Source organism: Pholis gunnellus (assembly GCF_910591455.1).
Source record: "Pholis gunnellus genome assembly, chromosome: 9".
Lineage (NCBI taxonomy): Eukaryota > Metazoa > Chordata > Actinopteri > Perciformes > Pholidae > Pholis > Pholis gunnellus.
In genome coordinates this window covers 10,603,958-10,625,838 of record NC_136535.1, presented here as the reverse complement: position 1 = coordinate 10,625,838, position 21,881 = coordinate 10,603,958, and the positions used below count along the sequence as shown (strand labels likewise).

Genomic DNA, 21,881 nt, shown 5'->3' with positions numbered 1-21,881 from the left:
CATATGGTGTAGTCATGTATGCTTTAGGATGTTTGGACTATGCTCTTGCATAGCAACACGTCCCTCTAGAGCCATGTTTGTTGTGGTGATCATGGTAACAGTGAGGGCCACTGAAGGTGTTAAGGATGAGTGCAGAATTCTGGGAAAAGTCAGGTTTCCGGTTGTAAGTTGGACCTGTGAAACATTACTTTAAACCTTTCTGCTTTCCTGGACTTACTGGTTTATTATGTTTCTGATTTGACTGTATGAAAGAAAAAAAGCATCTTAAATGAACCTTTGCTGCTTCAAGTCAAACTGAAAAAAATACAGTATATCTATCATTTGCATACGACACTTCTTTATACTCACAATATGCGTTTCTATAAATATAGCTGAAGTGGTTGTTAACCTTGTTGACAATATTGAGAACATTTTAAAAATGAAATACACTTGTGGTTTCATATACTTAGTGTTTTGAGGCTAAATGTAGCTATGACTGTGTTTAAATGGCACGAATACTTGTAATGAAACTAATTACAGCTTCAGAAAAGCATGCGTCTTGCTTTCCATCAATAATTAAGTTCTGCTGTTTAGTGTGCACACAGGAATGAGCAATATGCATCCAGTGCTCTAATATTTGCTGTGTGTCAATGTGTACTTGGAGAGTGTGTTTGTTTGTATACACTGTTGGGAACTGGAAGGAAAATGTGTATCACTGAGAGCAGATGTATTATTCCTCTGCCACCTCCTTCACTCTCACAGATCATCTTCATTTAATTGTTAGAGGTCACACATAGGCCTCATAGTGCCCAAGCAGATACAGTACATTTTAATAGTGTATGGTCCACTTCACTCAGTTTAAGATGGGTTATGACCTTAGGCACTGCTATCTGAGATTTCTAAGTGGCATGCACACAGCTTTGGTTATGCGAGTTCAGACAAGAAGTCTGGAGCAGACGTGTTCCATGTCACTTGGCATGCAGAGCATGATTAATGACGCCCAGCCTCTGAAGCTCAATAAGGCTGACAGACCTGGTTCATCTGTTCCATTAGACAGCCAGTTTTTGAAAGAGTCTCCCCCAGACAGCAACGACCACATTCGTTCAGTCAGCTGGGAATTAACTGGCAGACTCACAATGACTGGTTCCTTTGACTCATAGCACCAGTCGGAGCTGCAGTCCTGAGCTCTTACATGACCCATTACTTCATCCAAAATCTCTGTTGCTAACACATATTACCCTTAAAGTCCTAAAATGTTTTGCCACTCTGTAAAACAATGACTCATGCTGGGTATCTGCCTATTCCAGCACATCATGGATGCATTATCACTCTTAAATGGACTTGAATATAAAATTCTAAAAAAAACCACTTTATATACTAATTTCACTATAATTCAGGCACATTTGGTATCTTTGTAAACTTCTGCATCACATTCTAAATAAAGTTCCGCCGTTTGCACAGAGTACAGCTGTGTTGATTTGTAACGACAGACCCTGGAGTGGGCCCAATGTAGGAGAAGGGCTGCAGATGTCAGTTGTTAAGCAAGCAGGAGAGGCAAACAGCCTTGCAAACACTGTTAACTGAAACCAGCACAGTGTGCGGAAGCCTCCCTCCATCTGCAGGAACTGGCCAGTAAGAGCAAGAGAGCGTTTTGCCTCTGGGGGCTGACTGCCAACTGCCCCGGCCTTCTTCTACCCCGCCTCTCAGTCTTGTGCTATCCATGTCCACTGAAGCACTGTGCGCTCCAGGATCCCTGGGGCCCGGGGCCCATGGCTCAGGGCTCCAATAACAGATGCAGGCTGTCCCATGACGGCTTTCACTTCCCCTGACTGTGTGCTCACTTTCTGGCTACCTCCTCCCCTCCGCCTGCAATTGTGCCTCTCAATTGTAGAGGCTTGCTCTTGTACTCCAAGGGGCCCAGCTATCACTCCAGCCCTCTCACTCTTCAGGATCCAGGCTGCAGCGATGTTGGAACTCTTGGCCATGCTCATGGATCCATTTGTTTGCCACTGGAACATACGGAAAGATGTGAAATGTGTTTGTTAATAAATGAAAGTTTTCATTGCATCTTTTTTGAGTTTGAGCCTTGGCATTAATTTCTGATTATGTATATGGTTGCTAAAAAACAACACAACCACCAAATGCTTCTTCTGCTACTTTGTGATGATTAATATCCTTCTGTCAGTTTAACTGGGGGCTTAAAACACATTTCAGGGGTTCCATGATCTGGGCCAACCAACAGCAGATGTTCAGCATGCAAAATGAGCGCTCAGTGACTGAGCTGCACTTTGTAACGTGTCTGTATAATGCAGCCAGATGTCGCCTGGCTGTTGCACATTTGCTCATGTACGACCAGAAAGCTGAACACTGGAAACAGACCATGACAATTATGCAAAAAATACTTATCTTGTTTAAAAGGACCCTGATAAATTGCTTTGCCTTGCTATTATCACATCATACTGGATCTATTGACTCTCACCCCATTTGTCCCCAATGAGCACAGGGCAGCCAGCATGCAGCGTGTCTGCGTCTCCTTGACCGTTTCTATGGAGATTCCACCAGAAAATGGCTGCTTTCTGTGAAATGAAAAACAATATAAAGCACTTTTAATAAGTTGCAAAAGTTGCAACTCACAATTATTTTCATTATCAATCAATCTGACAATTAATTACTTTTGGTCGACAAAATGTCAGAAAATAGCGAAAAATGCCAATCACCATTTCACAATTGATTTGATTGACCAAAATATATTCAATTTACTCTAATATATGACACAGAATACATTTTCACCACTGAGAGGCTAAAGCTGTAGGGTACGTTTGCCATTTGTGCTTGAAAATTCAACTAAACGATTTATCGATTATCATAATATATAATTTTTCTGTTGATTGACTCAATCAGATGCAATCTAAATATCTCAGGTAGAGCATGGGTTCTTACACTATCTTATTGGTAATTTGATCTGTTTATTAGGATCAGTTACTTTCTGTATAAACAGCTAGGATGTGAGATCTCAATAAAGGCGAGAGGTTAAACCCCAGGAGTGCCCTGGTAAAAAAATCCCACTGCAGCTCATTCATCAACCGAAAAACAGCTCCAACCTCCATTGAGGCTCAACTATTCAACAGCAGTATTGAGGTGAAGAGAATCTCCTGGCTGCTGTTGCCACGATCTGACCTTTTAGCATTTTGACAGCTGCACCAGAGAATGTGAGTGAGGCGCAGAGTGAGGTGAGGATAATGCTCAAGGCAAAAAGAAAAAAAATGACACGAAGACAAGAGATGCAGCTTTGAGCTCATCTAGCCATTTGCAGAGTGTTTACCTCCACGACAGGAACGCTGAAGTTGGCGTAGATGAAGGCTGTGGACCCACCTGCCTCGACAGAGCTGAGCTGTGGAAAAGGACATTCCTTCAGAGTTGTGTCTTGTGTTTATGTGCTCTTTTTTATGAAAAGCCACTCTGTCTGCTGCTGTTTTTAAAACCTTGCAAAACGGCATTCTTTTTTTTTTAATCTACTATACTAATAATATATGAATACAGATTAGTTACAAAATAAATATGGTTTAAATGAAAAATACAAGTAAGCGCAAAAATATAGAAGTAGGCGAGAGACATAAATTGGAGTTTGTTTTTTTGCATGACAGGACCTTTATAAAAGTGTAATTTAAGCACTGAGGTCACGTCTTTTGCTCCAAAGTCTTGCAGCATTCATGGCAAAAGCCTGTGTTTTTTAATTTATGGGTTGGAGCAGTAGGAACAGGAACCTGGCCAAGAACCTCTGGCTGGGTCACACAGGGTCATAGGACGGTAAGAGTAAGTCTTGACTCACATATATCATAAAGGTCGCCACTCGGTTCCCAGTTTTCAGCTTGAACACGGGACTTGAAGGCGACTGGAATAAATACAATCAATTGATATATCGTGATTAATGCAAGCACAGAAATCATGCGAAAGCTATAGCAATATAATAAAGTGTCTGAACTTGTTAAATAAGTCGATCAATCAACTTACTGTAGCATGGTCAAAGTGAGGCTCATAATGGCCACCAATCCCATAATTAACCACCTGGAGGTGCTCGCCAAATGGATGCTTCACATTCAAACCTGTGAGCATGGAAATCTTGTGCTCCAGCTTCCCAACAGTGGAGTGTGATGTGTCTTTCAGCCACGCACTAGAAATAAGATATTTATAAATAACAACTTGAAAGCATGAACACACATATCTACGAAGTAACTCTTTTGTACCTCTTGCTGATGCGATACTCTGCTGTTGCTTGATTCTCTCCAGCTGCCACCACAGATCGTTTCAACTTGTCATCAAAGACAGAAAAAAAAACATTTTTGAGCGTGTGATTGTTACAGCATCCATATTTTGTTTTCCGGCCAAAGGCCCTGACAAAATGTGAGCAAGAGCATGAAAACGTGTTCCAATGTCGTGTCTACGTCCACAATAACAACTGAGAGCAGGTTCGAGAACATCAAGAATGAGGATCCAAAAAGCTGCGATGATAGACTTCCATTATTCTTCTTATTTTGCGTGCCCAATCTTAGCGGGTGGAGTTATGGTGTTCAGATGACCTTTTTCTTCCCCTGCAGGTTTTAAGTTTCATCTTATCTTCAACTTGTCAAAGTGCACCACAAAGTCTCAGTCTGGAAGGGAGCTGGAAAGTCTGCCCATCTTAAAATAGAGCCTCAGTGATTTATTGGGACTGCAGAATCGTCCTACTGCATTCTGCTTGTTTCATACATATTTTCCAATTTGTAATGAGGTACGTAAGCTGGTACAATGCAGAAAACTACCAACAGAATATTCTTGATTAACGTTGCAGATCCAACTCCTGATGACTTCCAGGCACCTTATTGCCATGAGAGACATTACATCATCCAGCTCCAAAGGGTTTACGCAAGAGGCAAAATGGTAAAAACAACAAATAAACTATTATTATTTCACATATCAATTCATCATCAAGAATGCTTAACTCCAAACAACAGACGTGTGGTATGGGCTCCGGGATCCAGCATGAACAAAGTATAAACCGTGTTCATTAAGGAAGGCGGCTCACTGCACCAACCTAATACCGTACCCTAGGCCTGTTTTCAATAAACCCACAGGCTGACATAATGATGAAATAAGTACAGGGGTTTCCATCTGAGCAAAGCCTGGAAAACTCATTGAACAATGCCAAAACCTCACAGAAACTATAGGGCAGCAATTGAGTTAGCCCACCGAATATTCCCAACTGAGTCAGCTCTGAGGATCATTCACTGAAGCTTTCCATCAAATGAGCAGAAAAGTGATGGTTGCTTTCATATAGATACTGAGGCTCCATGATAGAATATTTACCAGCAGAGCCCAGCAGGGTTATTTGGACAGTCTGAGGCACTCTGCCAAGTTTTTACAGTAATGTATTCCTCATTCCTTTCGGCCTTGCGGGAATGTTTGGAAGCAGACCAACTGTTCCTCCGTACGGTCTTTCCAGCAGGAAAAGGTTGGCTTAGACCACAGCAACCAACGAGACCCACAGGAGAGCTGATTATCAACTCATATAAGCATGTTTACAAAAGATATTTTACTCTTACTATTAATCCAATTACAAATAATTTTGCAATGTTGCCACATGACTTCATATTTCTCTTTTTTAATGTAGCCAACAAAGTATGATCAGAAAAATGAGTATCATAAGAAAAAAGTTCTCATCATTCTGCATAATGGCCCCATTCAGAGCACTATACTGCTGTATATATTATATCATTGGATTATTAGATGCATTGATTTGTAAGCAGCATTTTACTGTTGGTCCATACATACATATCCATGTAATAAAAATACTTTAAGGAGTACTTCATTACAGAACTTGAGTAAATGTACTTAGCAACTGTTCACTACTGGCAAAGTATGAAAGCAGGTGACATCCTGAAATAACAGTGATACAAGAAAAGCCACCATCAACAGAGCGGAAACCACAAGGGCAAAACATATCTTAAACAAACTCATGAACAAGGAAACATTTGAAACAAGATCCCTGGTAGTTATAGGTAGTTGTGTGAAAACAGTTACAAAATAAGACCTGATTCTTAAATGTGAGACTAAGGTACAAGGCGTTCGAATTGCAACAGCAAAATGTTGAATTTATTTATCTATTTGTTTACTTCAACAATCTTTAACAGACTCTCTTGAACTCTTGCTGTTGTCAAGAAAAAGTGCTTTTAGCTTCACTTTTTTGAGTCCCGTGAGAGAAAACTCAACAGAATACGGGATTACAAAACCATTTGACGACCCAATTGGATAACCTAAAAAAATGCAGTGTTGTGTATAAAAGCATTGCTTAGTTGCTAAAAAGCTGACATATTGAAGACATATGTTTTTAGTTGTTTTTTAACCCACAAATGATGAGGAAAATGCACTCACTCCTGGATGAGAGGTCCTCTTGATGTCCTCAGCCTCTGTGTCAGTGATGAAGTTGTGGTACAGGACCACATACGGCTGCAGGCTCAGCACTTCACGTCTTACAGGAAGAAGTAGCAGTTGAGGATTCCCGTTGGTGAAGTAGTCACAGAATAGTCTGGGGTTTTCAAACTGCATTGGCTGCTAAAGAGAAACAGACACACATATATATGTATATAATGTATGACATAATGTAATGACAACTATAATAACATTTCATTAATTTCATTTTTTAAATGACAACAAAAAATAGCCATATCTTTGGCTCTCCTTTAGCCATGCTAGCAGTGTGGCTCTAGGAATGGCAGTCGGTCGTTTTTAACTTTTGGATAGATTGCTGATGAGTTTTTCCTAAAGACATTCATGGTCCCCAGAAGACGAAGCTTACTGACTTTGATGACATATCTTGACAACTTGGATAAATCACCATCATCAAGTCATAGCTTTGATATGTTTAATACTTTTATGACCATATACCTCCAAAACTAGTGACATTTGTACTTTGGTGATAGTAAGCTAATATTAGCATGCTAACACACCAAACTAAGATGGTCACCAACATAATAAAGTTATACCTGCTAAACATCAAAATGTTAGCATTGTCATTGACAGCAAGGGGATTTTAGCATTTAGCTCAAAGCAACGCTGTGCCAAAGAACCACCATCATGGCTATAGTTTCCATCCGAAAGTAATTTTTTGTTTCTCTGGTTTCTGGTCTTTAATTCTTTAAAATCATCATTCATCATAAAACCACATGCCTCTTTCTAAGTTGCACCCTTAAACATTACACATCCAGCAGCACATAACTCACAGCTGGCTATACTCAACATTTTCTAAAACATAGACTCAAATGTATGAAATATAAATGCAGATGACAGATTTAATTTATTGGTATGTTCCTGAAAGAACACAATGTGCTACTGAAGAAGCAGGATTACATTGCACTTTTGGTTAGTATTATACAGTTAAGAATACTCTGGTTGTCGTATTAACTTATCTCTTCACCCTTCTATATATTTTCCCTAATACACTATTTGTGTTCACAATGATTAACTGTGACGAATACCTGAGAGCCTTTGGTCTGGCAGAGCCTCTCGTATGTGTCCCTGGTCCTTAAATGACTGGAGTCGGGTCTCCTCAGCCCATCAACCCTGATTGATATGGGCGGACTTGAAAGCAGTAGCTTTTCGTATTTCTCAACATTCTGCGAAACCCTTCCATTCATTGGATCTGAGAAGAGACATGTGTAAATGTAAAACATTATAGGGCATGTTGCTAACAGTACAGGCTTCAGTAAGTCGGTTCAGGCAAGTTCACGGACATGATTCAAGGAAAGGGACAAGTCAAATAAAAAGAATTACCACGATGCAGTAACTCCTGAGATAAACTGAGAGCGTAGGAGACGTTTCCTGTCTGAAACAATGATAGGAATTTAAGGCAGTGCTATCCATCAATCATCTTACAGATGTGCATTTCCCAAGTGTCCCACCTACTTTAAAATGAGAGAAGGCCAGGTGATCCAGAGCGTCCTCTAAAGTCCCTGCATTCTCAGGGCTCCACTCGCCTCCTGTTCCCCTGAAGAGACGCACCGACTCCTCCAACCACTGCACTGAGTGGTAGTAGTCTTCCTGCTCGTAGGCCACCTGCGTCAAATCACAACTGGGTTACTTTTCATTTCTAAGATGTGGTGATTCCAAAGGCATCAAAGAATCAGCATGTTAGGCTGTTTTCAGGCACTGGACTGGAGGACCAAATGTCAGCCGGCTCTGGTCCATGTTCACGCATGGCTGCTAGATTAGGCTAGGTTGTGGGGTCACATAGTTAGCAGCAGTCAGCCAGTCTAGCTGTAGGCCGGTAGCAGCAGCCACAATCAGACCAGTTGCATTTCTATCTCGTCATTTAGCTGGCGTAATGTAACCCTGGCATGGTGGATTTAGGGCGACTTTGGGCCAAATCATTTGGTTACTTCCTCTTGTACAAAAAAATGGCATTTTCCACTGATGGCAGGTTGGAGTAATGCAGAAATGTGACATGAAATACAGCAGATAATCACCACAGACTTTATGAGACTATAAAACTTAAACTATCCTATTGGATGAATTCAACCTTTTTATTTTAGAGATTGTTTCTGATGTGCTTGAGTTTGTCCGACTGTGCTGTTTTGTGTCTTATTTTTTCCTTGTACTCAGGTCTCTCTTGCAAAAGAGATCTTGATCTTAATGAGATTACCTGATTCAATTAAGGTTATGATTAGAGCACCATTGCTTGACTTCTTGAATATAGGATGTGATGCAACAACCACTGCAATCATTTGGTATTTTCTGCCTATTTTTGACTCTAACTTGTGGATCTCATCTGGGACTGCAACTCCAGATTATTCTTATTATTGATTAATGTGCCGATCATTTTCTAATTATATTATCCTCAAATTTGATTTTGTTTTCTGTCCAACGGACCATAGCCAAATATGTTTTAATTACTATCATGTAAGACAAAGAGCAGAAAATCATCGCATTTGAGAAGTTGGAATCACCAAATATTTTGACATGTTTGCTTAAAAAAATGACAGAAATTATGAATTTATTATCAAAATAGTTTGCTATTAATTTTCTTTTGATCGACTAGTCGATTAACCGACTAATTGTTGCAGCTTTAGTGTCCTTAGACTTTATGAAATGATATATTCTATGCTCTCAACCTGATTCATTGACAGCATGTCAATCTCAGAGATTACACGCGTCTGACCTCTCAAGCAAGTACATTGTGGATAGAGCTACATGTCTGCTGATCAAATAACACCGTCAGGACTATTTTTAAAGTAAGAAAGTCATGAACACTGGCCACAGTAGATCTCTTTACCTGGACTCAAGTTGCTTTTGTAGCTCACTTAACTTGATTAAGTAGCTGCTGACTACCGGCCTGACAGCACACAGATAAAAACTGAGTGACACGAGGCTCCCCACATCACAGATTGTATCCACAACCCATCTAGATAGCACACAAATACAAATTCCAGTGTACCATTTAACCCCCCAAAAACACACTCAACTACTCACACACATCGGCTTATCTCCGCTACCACAAACTCAGTTCACAACATTGCGCCCCATCATTTGGGAACAGTTAGTCTCTAAAGAACCAATGAATTCTTATTCTTATAGATCTCAGAATAGCCTGAAGGAAGCATCTGTAGTTATCCTGCTTTAAAATGCCTCCAAATAAAATGGACAAGCTACAAACATCTGTTAACAAACCCTGCCTAAAAGCATGTGCAGGCAGTTCTTTTACTGACGACACCCTAAAACTAAGCATCTCTGTATACAGATGGTGTCAGATAATCTCAGCCTCAGTACAAGTGAAGGCAAGCGCATGCTCTTTGCTCCAAAGACCTCTGCTGTGTGAGATAATATCTTTTCCATACAACAGGATTTCTCTCCCACACAGTGCCCTGCCCTTACACATCACCACTGTACATAAACAGTGGAATTCACTGCAGGGAAACCTTTTTTTTCCCTTTCTTACTTGCATAATAGTATATTCATCTTCACATGAAATGGATTGCCAGGCATGCAATGGGAAAAAGTCCAGGCTGACTGGATTCCCACCTCACAGTGACTGACAGGTTTGGAATAAAATTACTTTGCAGACCTTTGGAGTGGGATGTTAATCAAGGGGGGACACTTTCACAGCAACATCTTTCAAATATCTCTCCCTATACTTTACTCGTGCACTCGCAGCTCATTTTACTCTGAAAAGAGACCACGAAGGATGACAGACTTCTTTCAACACTCTCATCACATTTCTTTGCTGAATTTGAGGAAATACAGATGAGAAGAACAAACAGTAGGTGGGGAGTAGCACAGTACATATCCTCGAGAAATGCACTCATGTACAATTTGAGGTATTGTGCATTATATTTTTATTTCATATTACTTTATACATCTACTCCATTGCAAGCTATAGATAGTTACTTTGCAGATTAAGATTTTTGAAATCTTTGAATCTAAACATGTTTGGCCTGTGAACCCTGAAAAGAGTTGTTCCCCAAAGAGTGATTTCCCCTTTAAACTTATGGTTACATTTCAATAGCTGTTTGATGTCCAAAGAGATCAAATTAAAAGCAAAGATCGAAGAAGAGAACAGGATTTAGCTTTTTCCACTTACCTCTTTCATTAAGACACCTGAGATTGACCCCTCAGATTTATCTAGTGACTCTTTGAAGGGGACGAACCCTAAATTGGACTTAACTACCTAACTGTATATAAAGTACTAAAAACCAGCTCCACCCCAAACAACTACAACAGTAAAATGCTGCTTACACATTGATGCATCAGTCAAATTAAATGTCAGAATGACTACTTTTACTTTTGATAATACTTCTTTACTTAGGTTTTTAAAGACAGGACTTTTACTTGTAATGGAATATGTTTAAACTGTGGTGTTGGTACTTTATCTTAATGAATTGGAGTATGTCTTCAAAGAAAAAATAAAGGAAAATAATGGATTGTGTACCTTTCCAACCAGAAAGCAGTCATCACCAGACAGCGCGACAGACACTGCGGGCAGGTAGACATCAATAGGCTCACCATTAGTGACTCTCTGGAAACGACCCCTTACGAGGCTCGCAACCTGGAGAGCATACACATCCTGCAGCCTCATCAGGCCCTTGGCGGCCCCCTGGAGGTCTTCCAGTTTGGGCAGATCGCCCTCTTCCTCCTTGTAACTGGACCTGAGGGCTGGACAGCAGAGCGGCAAAAGGTGAACTGGGGGGCTGGGGTGGTGACAGCAGAGAAGAGGAAGGGGGCGTCAGTTATCACCACCAGATGTGTCTGTAAAGAACGCAGTGAGCCAACCTTGTGTGTTCTCCAGGGCTTCATTGCTGTGGACTACATTCAGCCACTCTGAATGCAGCCTCTTGATCAGGCTGAATGCCACCAGCGGGTTTGCCATCGCGGTTGCCGGGCCTTGGTAAAGTCCAGTGTGCAGGTCTGACACTTTGGCATAGAAGCTGTGGGGAAAATTGTGGACTGCAGTTACAAAAAGAAAGAGGAGACCGAGTGCCCAGACAGTTTTCCATGCAGCAAGTGAGACGTGGGAACCTTACAGTGCTTTTGAAAAATAAGAAAAATGGAAAAGAGAATGCTCTCTTTGGCACAGCAAGGCTTTATTTAGTCGGGTATATTGGTTGAAAAAAAAAACGACCAATGACCACCTTACAGGGCAGAAATAGTGACAACAGATTGATTAAAGGTGGTACTTTACATAGACAACACACTGCAAATAAACATTAATCAATACTAACAGCTTATGATACCAAAATGTTGACATCATACAAAAAGATATATTTACCATACGAAATGTATGAATCAGTATGAGGTACTATCATTGGGCACGACTAATAAGAAGGTTGTTTATATAGTGCATATAAAACATTGTGCCATAAGATAACTTAGATTCTTTGACTTTCTGGACGGAAAGATCTGCAACGTTTACCACTATCATCATCATCATCATCATCATTACATATTGTTAAAACTGATGAATAAAGCTGATGCATGACCCATTTTCCAACCTCACATCACAAAACAGCCACCACAATTAAGGAAATGTTTATATGGTCAAAGGGGCTCCTCCAGGAAATTAAATTATAAAAGTGGTGAGTGAATGGATAAGTATTTTTTAATGAAGGTTTCTGACTGGAAATAAACTGCAGCTGATAAAACTCTCTTATTGTAAAGAAACATCCGAAAACAGAACTTAAACTGTGTTATTTCCACAAGTTTAGACACGTTTAAGTCAAATCTCTTGAACTCAAGTGACTTGTTTTTCTTTGGTTGGACGTGTGTCATTTTTGTATAATTTCATCCAAATGAGGTTAATTTAAATGCAGGATTCCCAGCTGTGGGTCTAAAAATGTGACCATACATCTCCACATGTGCTCTCACCCTCATTCCCAAACGCATGGCCCATTATTACTCACTGTCTGTGGAGGGGTTACAGGGTTTGTCACAGTCTCGTATCTTTACAGCAAGGAGACTATTCTTGAACTGAAAAAATGCTGTGAATTAGTCCTTTAACTCGCCACAAGACAGTTCAGATGTGCGGTGATGTTTCTCAGAGTTGTGGACCCACAAAACTCCGGGGAACTCAATGAATAGTTTAACATGTGTCCTCTTGCACGTCACTCACCGCTTGATGTCCTCCAGTCGCTCTGACTCGTGGTCAATGTAAGTTCTCAAGTAATCGATCAGCTTGCGTTCAACACCGATCGCCTGCTTCACGTTCAGCAGCGACGTATACATTTCACCTAAAGACACGGGGATCACAGCTACAGCCAGGAGACTCCAACTGAGGTAAACGCGCGTGGGATACATCATCTCGTCTCGTATGTAACGTATTCCCTGTCTCCTGCAGCAGCTTCTGTGGGTGAGCTCCTCTCTCACTGCCCTGAACTGAGGATCCTCAGGATTTACAAACGTGCCTCTGAAGTCCACACGGGGATCTCCCTCATCTGCTCTGAGATCAGCTTTCTCCATCTGTTCATGGGACTAGCCTGCGGGCTGTATTCAGTCAGGACAATTAGTTTGTCATTACAGCAAGTAGGTTTATTTGCACTGTTAATAACAGGAATACTTAAAACTTCCTGGAGTTAGGGTCCAGCGCCAGTTTGTGGGGGCTGTTTCAGAATAAACGCGCTTCACATTCAGTTTGAGCTCAATTGTTTCATGCAAATAATGAACATGAAAATTAAACCAGGGTATAATTTATGCACCAATGCCATTCAATTTATCATATTTATTTTATTTGTTTAAAGTGATTGATTAGGGTAAGTCATTTGCTTATATGCATTAGGTATTGAGTCTGGAGTCAGTGCGACACCTGCAGGTGAATGCTTTGTACAACAACCAAACTGATATTATAGAGCTGCACAGTAAAGACCTTTTGAGTGACTTCATTGTTGTGGGGAATCTTTAAAAACATTAGAGAGAACAAACTGTAAATGATTGCTGTTCAGTGTTTATAAATATTATATATAATGTGATGTGCTATTAAGCAACAAAACAATAAAGTATATCATGGATTTAATAAAGGTAACACACAAACTCACAATTTTCTCATGTCATTGTATAATTGACTTGGTGATAAGCCTGCACCATATATATATATATATATATATATATATATATATCATCACCACCCATACGTATACTTACAGAAAACAGGAGACTTGTAACACAATTTTGACACATTTTATCAGCATCAAAAATGGTGTTTATGAATTCAAACAGCAGTTTTGCACCAGGGAAAAACACATTGATTTGTTAAAAAAATATCAGTGTACTAATCTGCATTAATCTGCAAGCCTTTTGTTATTTTTGGGTTTACGAATATGTGTAACACAGTCTCATCACAATGAATTACAGAAGGCCTGAAGCATAAGCTGCAACCCAGTCACACAGTCCTGCATGTTTATTGCTTATTGAGAGAATGAGAGGTTGAATCCCAGCAGCAGCTGTTCGACATGATGTAAGGAATTTGAATTCACTCACTGAATTGAGTAATCTTTATTGATGCTGCTGGCACAGAAATACGATCACTGCCTGGTTTATGTTTAACAGCAATAGCGACAGCATTTCCTGCAGGTCTGATGGTGCTGACTGAACCTCTACATAAAAGGATTTAACGGCTTCCTGCATGCTAAATACATTGTCAAATTAATCCCACTTTTCCCACTTCGTTCAACAGAAATACATAACTAATATTGCTGACTGCAGCAGCCAATACAAAATATTGGTAATTGCTACTTTTGTTAATAAATTCAAGACTTTTCAATACCTAAAAAAAAGAAAGAAAGTGCTCTTTAAAGAGAAAGTGCTCTTTAAAACTTTACAAGACATGCAGAAAAATTGTTTCAACATCCCAAATACATCTTTTGACATTTATACATGAAGTTTGAGAGCTCTGTCAAAACTACATCAACCAATTCAAGAAGCAGACAGGTTGTCCTGAAGCTTGCCTCTCTCGCCGGGTTTGACTTTGTTTGAGCAGCAGACAATCGTCTTCCTGATGCTGCCCCTGAGATTCTGATCTCTGAAGCCATAGATGAGCGGGCTGAGAAAGCGTGGAGTGAGGACGAAACAGAAATAATTAAAAAAGGCAATGTCCTCTGGTAGCCAGTTGGCATGCAGCACTAAGAGAGTTTTAGTGATGGGGTCAGTGAAGGCCAAAATGCACAGCAGCAGCTGAAAGCCGTGTAGCAGTACCGTGTGCATGGCTTTGCTCACAGACACTTTGTCCTGTCTCAGCTTCCTTGTTTCCAGCAGGATTCTCACGTATGTAAAGAGGATGACAACAGTCACGACTGCAAAAAAGAGAACATATACACTAAGTTCAAACAAAGCCTGGACTGGAGATGTTGCGAAAAAGGTAGATCTGCAAATCAAAGAGGTGGAGAGGATATCCACTGCAGCAGAATCTCTCGCAAAGATGGAGTAGTTAACAATCGGGAAGATACAGCTGATGAGCCACAGGGACAGAATAATTACCCAGATACGGTCTGAGCGCCAGGCGGCCGGGCGCTGTAGCGGATAGAAGATGGCAACATAGCGCTCCAGAGACATGGTGGCCAGGATTAAAGGTGTGTTCTGGAACGTGGCAGTGGAAAGGAATAGCAGAGGAACACAGAAGGCAATAGAAAATGTCACCTGGCCCATGACAAACAGGAAGAGCAGCACAGAGGACAAGAGCTGGATAGTGTCATTGATCAGCATGTAGGCAAACAGGATGTAACGGGTGGAGTCCAGGTACTGCCTGCGAGATGCAAAGATGTGCAGCATGACAGCAATGCAGTAGAGGAAGATGCAGAAGACGGGGATTACCACACACACCTTGATGATCACAGACAGGCTTCTGTTGGTAGTTGCATTGCCTGGAAATTCAGTCAAATTATTCATTTTTCAACTGGGCACTAGAGCCAACCTGTTAAAGAGAAATAAGTTTAACGTCAAGACACCCACTAAAATACATCCTAAAATATACGGGTATTTTTTTGATAATTTAATTAGGATTAGAATAAGAATAGAATTGAGCTGATAAAATAAAAGAGCAACACAAATGCTTGATGATTGCGAAAAAAAACATACTTGTTTGTCTTTTTCTACTATTTGCACTTTAACTTAGTACACATTCAACCTTCAGAATAAAAGAGCCTCACACTCACCTAAGAATGTCTTCATCAGTCAGAAGCAAAGCTTTAGATTGCTGTACTTCTTAATATACAGCTTAAATGTAGAACATCTTTGGGATGTTCTGCCTCTTATCTCAAGTGTTTGGCCCAATTCAGATCCGTTTGAGTCCGGCCCAATTCCTCCAGAGACACATTATTTACATGCTATCATCATACAGCATGACGTTTCTATTAGTGAAGATTTCAGTGGGGATATGGGATCCTGTTGTAGTATGGAAGCAGTTCAACAGACAAGTTCACAATGTATGATATAAAAACAACCTGTTTTGATTAAAGGGGCCCCTATAAAAGCAAAGCCCTTTTTTTGATTCTTATTTTTCAGCTGACATCTCATAATCCCATGCGTACTCTTTTAAAATCAGACAAACACCAGTTCGTATTTGGAACCACAGCTTCAAGGTGACTCATTGCTGACACTGGCAACCGGGATCTTTCTCCATTTATTCCAAATGCTATTAATTTTCTTTTGATCGACTAGTCGATTAACCGACTAATTGTTGCAGCTTTAGTGTCCTTAGACTTTATGAAATGATATATTCTATGTTCTCAACCTGATTCATTGACAGCATGTCAATCTAAGAGATTACACGCGTCTGACCTCTCAAGCAAGTACATTGTGGATAGAGCTACATGTCTGCTGATCAAATAACACCGTCAGGACTATTTTTAAAGTAAGAAAGTCATGAACACTGGCCACAGTAGATCTCTTTACCTGGACTCAAGTTGCTTTTGTAGCTCACTTAACTTGATTAAGTAGCTGCTGACTACCGGCCTGACAGCACACAGATAAAAACTGAGAGACACGAGGCTCCCCACATCACAGATTGTATCCACAACCCATCTAGATAGCACACAAATACAAATTCCAGTGTACCATTTAACCCCCCAAAAACACACTCAACTACTCACACACATCGACTTATCTCCGCTACCACAAACTGCAGTTCACAACATTGCGCCCCATCATTTGGGAACAGTTAGTCTCTAAAGAACCAATGAATTCTTATTCTTATAGATCTCAGAATAGCCTGAGGGAAGCATCTGTAGTTATCCTGCTTTAAAATGCCTCCAAATAAAATGGACAAGCTACAAACATCTGTTAACAAACCCTGCCTAAAAGCATGTGCAGGCAGTTCTTTTACTGACGACACCCTAAAACTAAGCATCTCTGTATACAGATGGTGTCAGATAATCTCAGCCTCAGTACAAGTGAAGGCAAGCGCATGCTCTTTGCTCCAAAGACCTCTGCTGTGTGAGATAATATCTTTTCCATACAACAGGATTTCTCTCCCACACAGTGCCCTGCCCTTACACATCACCGCTGTACATAAACAGTGGAATTCATTGTAGGGAAACCTTTTTTTTCCCTTTCTTACTTGCATAATAGTATATTCATCTTCACATGAAATGGATTGCCAGGCACGCAATGGGAAGAAGTCCACTTCTTTTCAGGCTGACTGGATTCCCACCTCACAGTGACTGACAGGTTTGGAATAAAATTACATTGCAGACCTTTGGAGTGGGATGTTAATCAAGGGGGGACACTTTCACAGCAACATCTTTTAAATATCTCTCCCTATACTTTACTCGTGCACTCGCAGCTCATTTTACTCTGAAAAGAGACCACGAAGGATGACAGACTTCTTTCAACACTCATCACATTTCTTTGCTGAATTTGAGGAAATACAGATGAGAAGAACAAACAGTAGGTGGGGAGTAGCACAGTACATATCCTCGAGAAATGCACTTGTGGCACACCCAAAAATGTGACCACAATGATTTAATAACTGATTTAAATATGTAGAACATGGTTTGAGGGACTGAAGTAATTTACAGAGTGTAATCGGAACATATGGACTGAACAGAGGGACAGGAAAGAATTGCAGCGCCTGAGGAGGAACTATTGACACCGGAGCAGTTGCACGCAGGTTGCTTTAGGGTGTGACACCCGCTCACTCCTCAGATCTGATCTGGAAGAACAACTGAACGGCTGGTGTCTTGGTGTTTGTTAAACTGTATCTGTGTCCTACAGAATTTTCCTTTTGTTGCTGTGGTCCCATTCCTGGGACACCCGTAACAAATTGTGGGGGCTCGTCCGGGATCTACTCTCATCGGAGGCATCCAGAGAAGTAGATCCAGTGATACCAGAACCACGAGGCCAAGGCAAGGTGACATCGCTGCAGCCAGGACGACAGCTAGTGGGTGTCCACAGCAGGAGAGAAGACCGGGAGCAGGGCCTTCATTCTGCCAAGGGAACCGCACCGCTGCCTCATTGGTGAGAGCACGCTATGTCAGTCACACGTAAAGACCTCGTTTGGAGCATCAAAAAGGACTTGTATAAGCTTGCGGGCAGCGAAGCCTACCAGCTTGCAAGAGACATCGCAACTGACAGAGAAGGTGAAGATTTGGAGTGTACTGATGAGGAATGTTGTGTGGACTTCATTATTAACTTTATGCAGTCAGCTACCTTATTGGGCTCTGAAGATGAAGGTATGAGTCAGCTGCTAATGTTAAATGACTTGGTACGTAGGATTATTGAAAACCGTGATTCAGTTAACACTGCAACCGATGCAACACAAATACAGGACACACTCACCAACACAGCATCAACTAAGACAGAGGAGCATATCACATCTGCACAGGTTCACTCAGACACACTACATCCCAGCACTATACATTACACTACTCTTTCACCCACAACCACCCCAGTACATGCTACACCACACTACACAGAGACACACACCACCAGTCAGAGCATAGACCAGCTCAGAACCATGCACCATGAGTTAGGTAAGAAGTTGCAAAGCTTAAATGTCGTGAACACTGCATCTAGAGTCACTTATAGAGTAGGTGAGCCAACACCACACTCGCCGCCAGGTCACAGGCCGTCACATGTAGCTTCAGAGAGAGTGGTTTCCTTAAAGGACCTCTCTTACCTCCAGCGGAGGGAGTTTAAGATACATAGGGGGCAGATCGGGGACCAAAACTCTGACATAACCTACAGCAGTGTATGTAAACAGATGGATGAGGGAGTCAACGAGGGTTTTAGTGAGCCAGAAGTGATTCGAGGTGTGTTAAAAATTACCAAGCCAGGCGTGTTCAAGGACATGCTCATCAATAAAGATGAGATTACCATGAGGGAAGTCGAGGGCTTTCTCAGATCACACTTGGGTGAAAAGGCTGGCACCGAATTGTTCCAGGAGCTGATGTGTGCAAAACAGAGTGACCAAGAACCTCCTCAGCAGTTTTTGTACCGCATGATCGGGCTCAAACAGAAGATCCTCTTCCAGTCAAAGCAAATTGGGACCGACATTCACTATGACCCCACAACCATTCAGCAGGTGTTCCTTCACACCGTCTATCAGGGTCTAGGGGCAAAACACACGGACATTAGACAACAGCTGAGGCCCCTATTCTCGAACAGTCAGGTCACCGATGAGGAGATTCTCAGTCAGGTTATGAAAGTAATCAGTGATGAAAACGAACACCAGCGCAGGCTAGGTCAAACTCCCCGTCAGAAAGCGACTCATTCACATAGTATCCGGGTTGAGGAAGGAGACCAAGCTGCAGGCAAAAAAGACAGCGAGACTATACAACAGCTCAGTACACAAGTAGAGGCTCTAACCAACATGGTTGCAACTTTAATGGGTCAACAGACGGCAACCACACAAGCAATCCACCCAAAGACTGGAGCTGTACAAATGCTAACTCATGGTAAGCTACACCCCCCCCCCAGCCTTCCTTTCAACAGGCACCTCCTTTTCCACTAAGCCAACCCCCTGTCACGAGGAAAGGTAAGACCTTTGGCTGCACCAACTGTGTACAACAAGGCTCAGAGAACTGTAACCACTGTTTCGTGTGTGGTGAACTAGGACACCGAGCAGTTGGTTGTTTGAAAAGAACCAAGCAGCAGGGAAACGGGAGCTGGTCTTTGTCAAGGGACAGCCAGAGACCATTCCCCAGTCCCAACCAGTAACCTCCGCAGGTAGACAACGACATCAGAAGAAGGAAAAGTGTAACAACAAAACCAGACACTTGGGTGTGCCAAAAACACAACCAACTCCTAAGGACACCCGTCGTGCTGTGCCACTGATTGGTAAAAAGAGTCTGTTGAACTGCTTCATCAGTGGTTATGCAGCGACGGTTTTATTTGACACTGGCTCACAAGTAAGCATCATTGATAGGTCATGGAAACAGACATTCATTCCCCATTACGCAGTGAGGCCTCTACAGTAACTACTTGATCCAGGGGAAAGCCTTGATCTATGTGCTGCAAATGGACAGTCGATCCCATACGATGGGTGGGTGGAGCTAACAGTCAACCTCCCAGGCAACACCAGCCCTGACCTTACCATGCAGGTCCCCTTCCTGGTTAGTCAAGTCACACTCCCCCAGCCTCTGCTTGGGGCTAATGTCCTTGAAGAAATGATGAACAGCCAAGAGTCTCCTGCTGATGCACAAGCATTAGTTGTCAACCTTCTTCGAAAAGCGCTCGGAGTAGGAGAAGAGCATGCTAAAACCATGGTCAGCTTCATTCAAGCTCACAAGACACCAAGTTACAGTATGGCTACAATCAGAGTAGGAAAAGAGGATGTCAACATTCCAGCCGGTAAAACAATGCATGTACGATGTAAAGTGCCGTCAAATTTCAATACGTCCAACCCGATTGTACTATATGAACCTTCAGAAGAGAGCACCACCCTAGAACAGCTGAGTCTTGGGGATGGTCTATTAGAAGTTAGTAAAGGCAGGTGGCCATTTGTCGATGTGCCCATTTCTAACCACACCAAGCATGAAATCACTCTGCCAAGGAGGACCCAGCTGGGTTCCATCCAACACGTAGTCAAGATTATCGAACTATGCAAAGAGGAGGCACAACAGGCTGAACCACCACAGACTAGTGGAGTAAGGGTAGAAGTCCACAATGTTACCTCTACCAGTGATTCCCCTACTAACCGCTGGCGACCACCTGTTGACCTCAGCCATCTCAGTTCAGAACAACAAAACATCATAGAGGAAATGCTGTATGAGGAGTCTGCAGCATTCGCTAAAGACAGCCATGACATTGGATGTATCCCATCTCTCCAAATGTCCATCAAGCTCAAGGACGACATCCCTGTCCAGAAGGCTTATGTATCAATCCCCAAGCCACTGTACAGGGAAGTTAAAGAGTATGTCCAGGACTTGATCGTGAAAGGTTGGATTGTGAAGTCACGGTCGCCATATGCCATTGTGTGTGTGAGGAAAAAGGATGGGTCATTGCGTCTGTGTATCGATTACCGGCTGTTGAACAAAAAGACGGTGCCGGATCGACACCCCTTACCACGCATACAGGACTTGATCGACTCACTGGGAGGTTACAGCTGGTTTTCCATCTTAGACCAAGGCAAAGCCTACCACCAAGGCTTTATGGATGAGGGATCCAGACACCTGACTGCTTTCACAACGCCATGGGGTCTGTATGAGTGGGTCAGGATCCCTTTTGGCTTGTCAAACGCACCAGCCGCCTTCCAAAGAAGTATGGAAGAGATGCTTGACACATTGAGAGACGAGTGTTGCATCCCTTATCTGGATGACGTCCTCTGCTTTTCCCGGTCCTTTGAGGAGCATGTTGAAGTGTTGCGCCATGTACTTAAAGCTTTGCAGCGTCACGGAGTTAAGCTGAGACCAGAAAAGTGCGAGCTACTCCGCAAAGAGGTTAGGTACGTGGGCCGGCTAGTGTCTGCAGAGGGGGTGAGAGTGGACCCAAAAGACTTAAAGGCAGTGCAGGCTTTGAAAGAGAAAACCCCACAAACAGTTGGAGATGTCAGGAGACTGTTAGGCTTCTTAAGCTACTACAGATCATATGTGCACAACTTTTCATGCATAGCCAGACCGCTATATGAGCTGCTCCAAGTAGAGTCCAGTTCCTCACAACCAAAAACAAAAAGAGCAAAGACAAAGGGACCCCAACTCCCCTCGCGAACCCCAGTAGAGTGGAACAGTGCACAACAACAGACCCTTGAGCACCTCATTCACATTCTAACAAACCCACCAGTGTTGGCTTACCCAGATTTCGATTGTCCCTTCATACTCAACACCGATGCTTCGCAGCAGGGCCTTGGAGCTGTTCTCTACCAAAAGCAGGATGGAAAAATGAGAGTGATTGCCTATGGGTCACGCACACTAACCCCAGCAGAACAGAACTACCACCTCCACAGTGGAAAGCTT

At 42.1% G+C, this 21,881-nt stretch overlaps 2 protein-coding genes across 2 annotated transcripts; both read right to left on the bottom strand.

Moving 5' to 3' along the window:
• Positions 1-1,350: 1,350 nt before the first annotated feature.
• Positions 1,351-12,960, bottom strand: p4ha3 (prolyl 4-hydroxylase, alpha polypeptide III; the record flags this gene model as incomplete). The annotated part of the gene is made up of 13 exons (XM_079166416.1): positions 1,351-1,988; positions 2,459-2,555; positions 3,302-3,370; positions 3,809-3,871; positions 3,991-4,150; positions 4,224-4,288; positions 6,388-6,567; positions 7,491-7,654; positions 7,786-7,837; positions 7,918-8,067; positions 10,937-11,160; positions 11,278-11,432; positions 12,614-12,960. The coding sequence occupies 13 exons, from the start codon at positions 12,958-12,960 to the stop codon at positions 1,918-1,920; spliced, it is 1,797 nt and encodes a 598-aa protein (XP_079022542.1). The 3' UTR covers positions 1,351-1,917.
• A 1,449-nt stretch (positions 12,961-14,409) lies between these two features.
• On the bottom strand, positions 14,410-15,735 carry LOC306700827 (odorant receptor 131-2-like; the record flags this gene model as incomplete). The annotated part of the gene is made up of 2 exons (XM_079165950.1): positions 15,639-15,735; positions 14,410-15,392 (listed from the first exon to the last, which is right to left on the bottom strand). Exon 2 carries the CDS (start codon positions 15,376-15,378, stop codon positions 14,410-14,412), a length of 969 nt encoding a protein of 322 aa, XP_079022076.1. The 5' UTR covers positions 15,379-15,392; positions 15,639-15,735.
• Between the last annotated feature and the right edge of the window lie 6,146 nt (positions 15,736-21,881).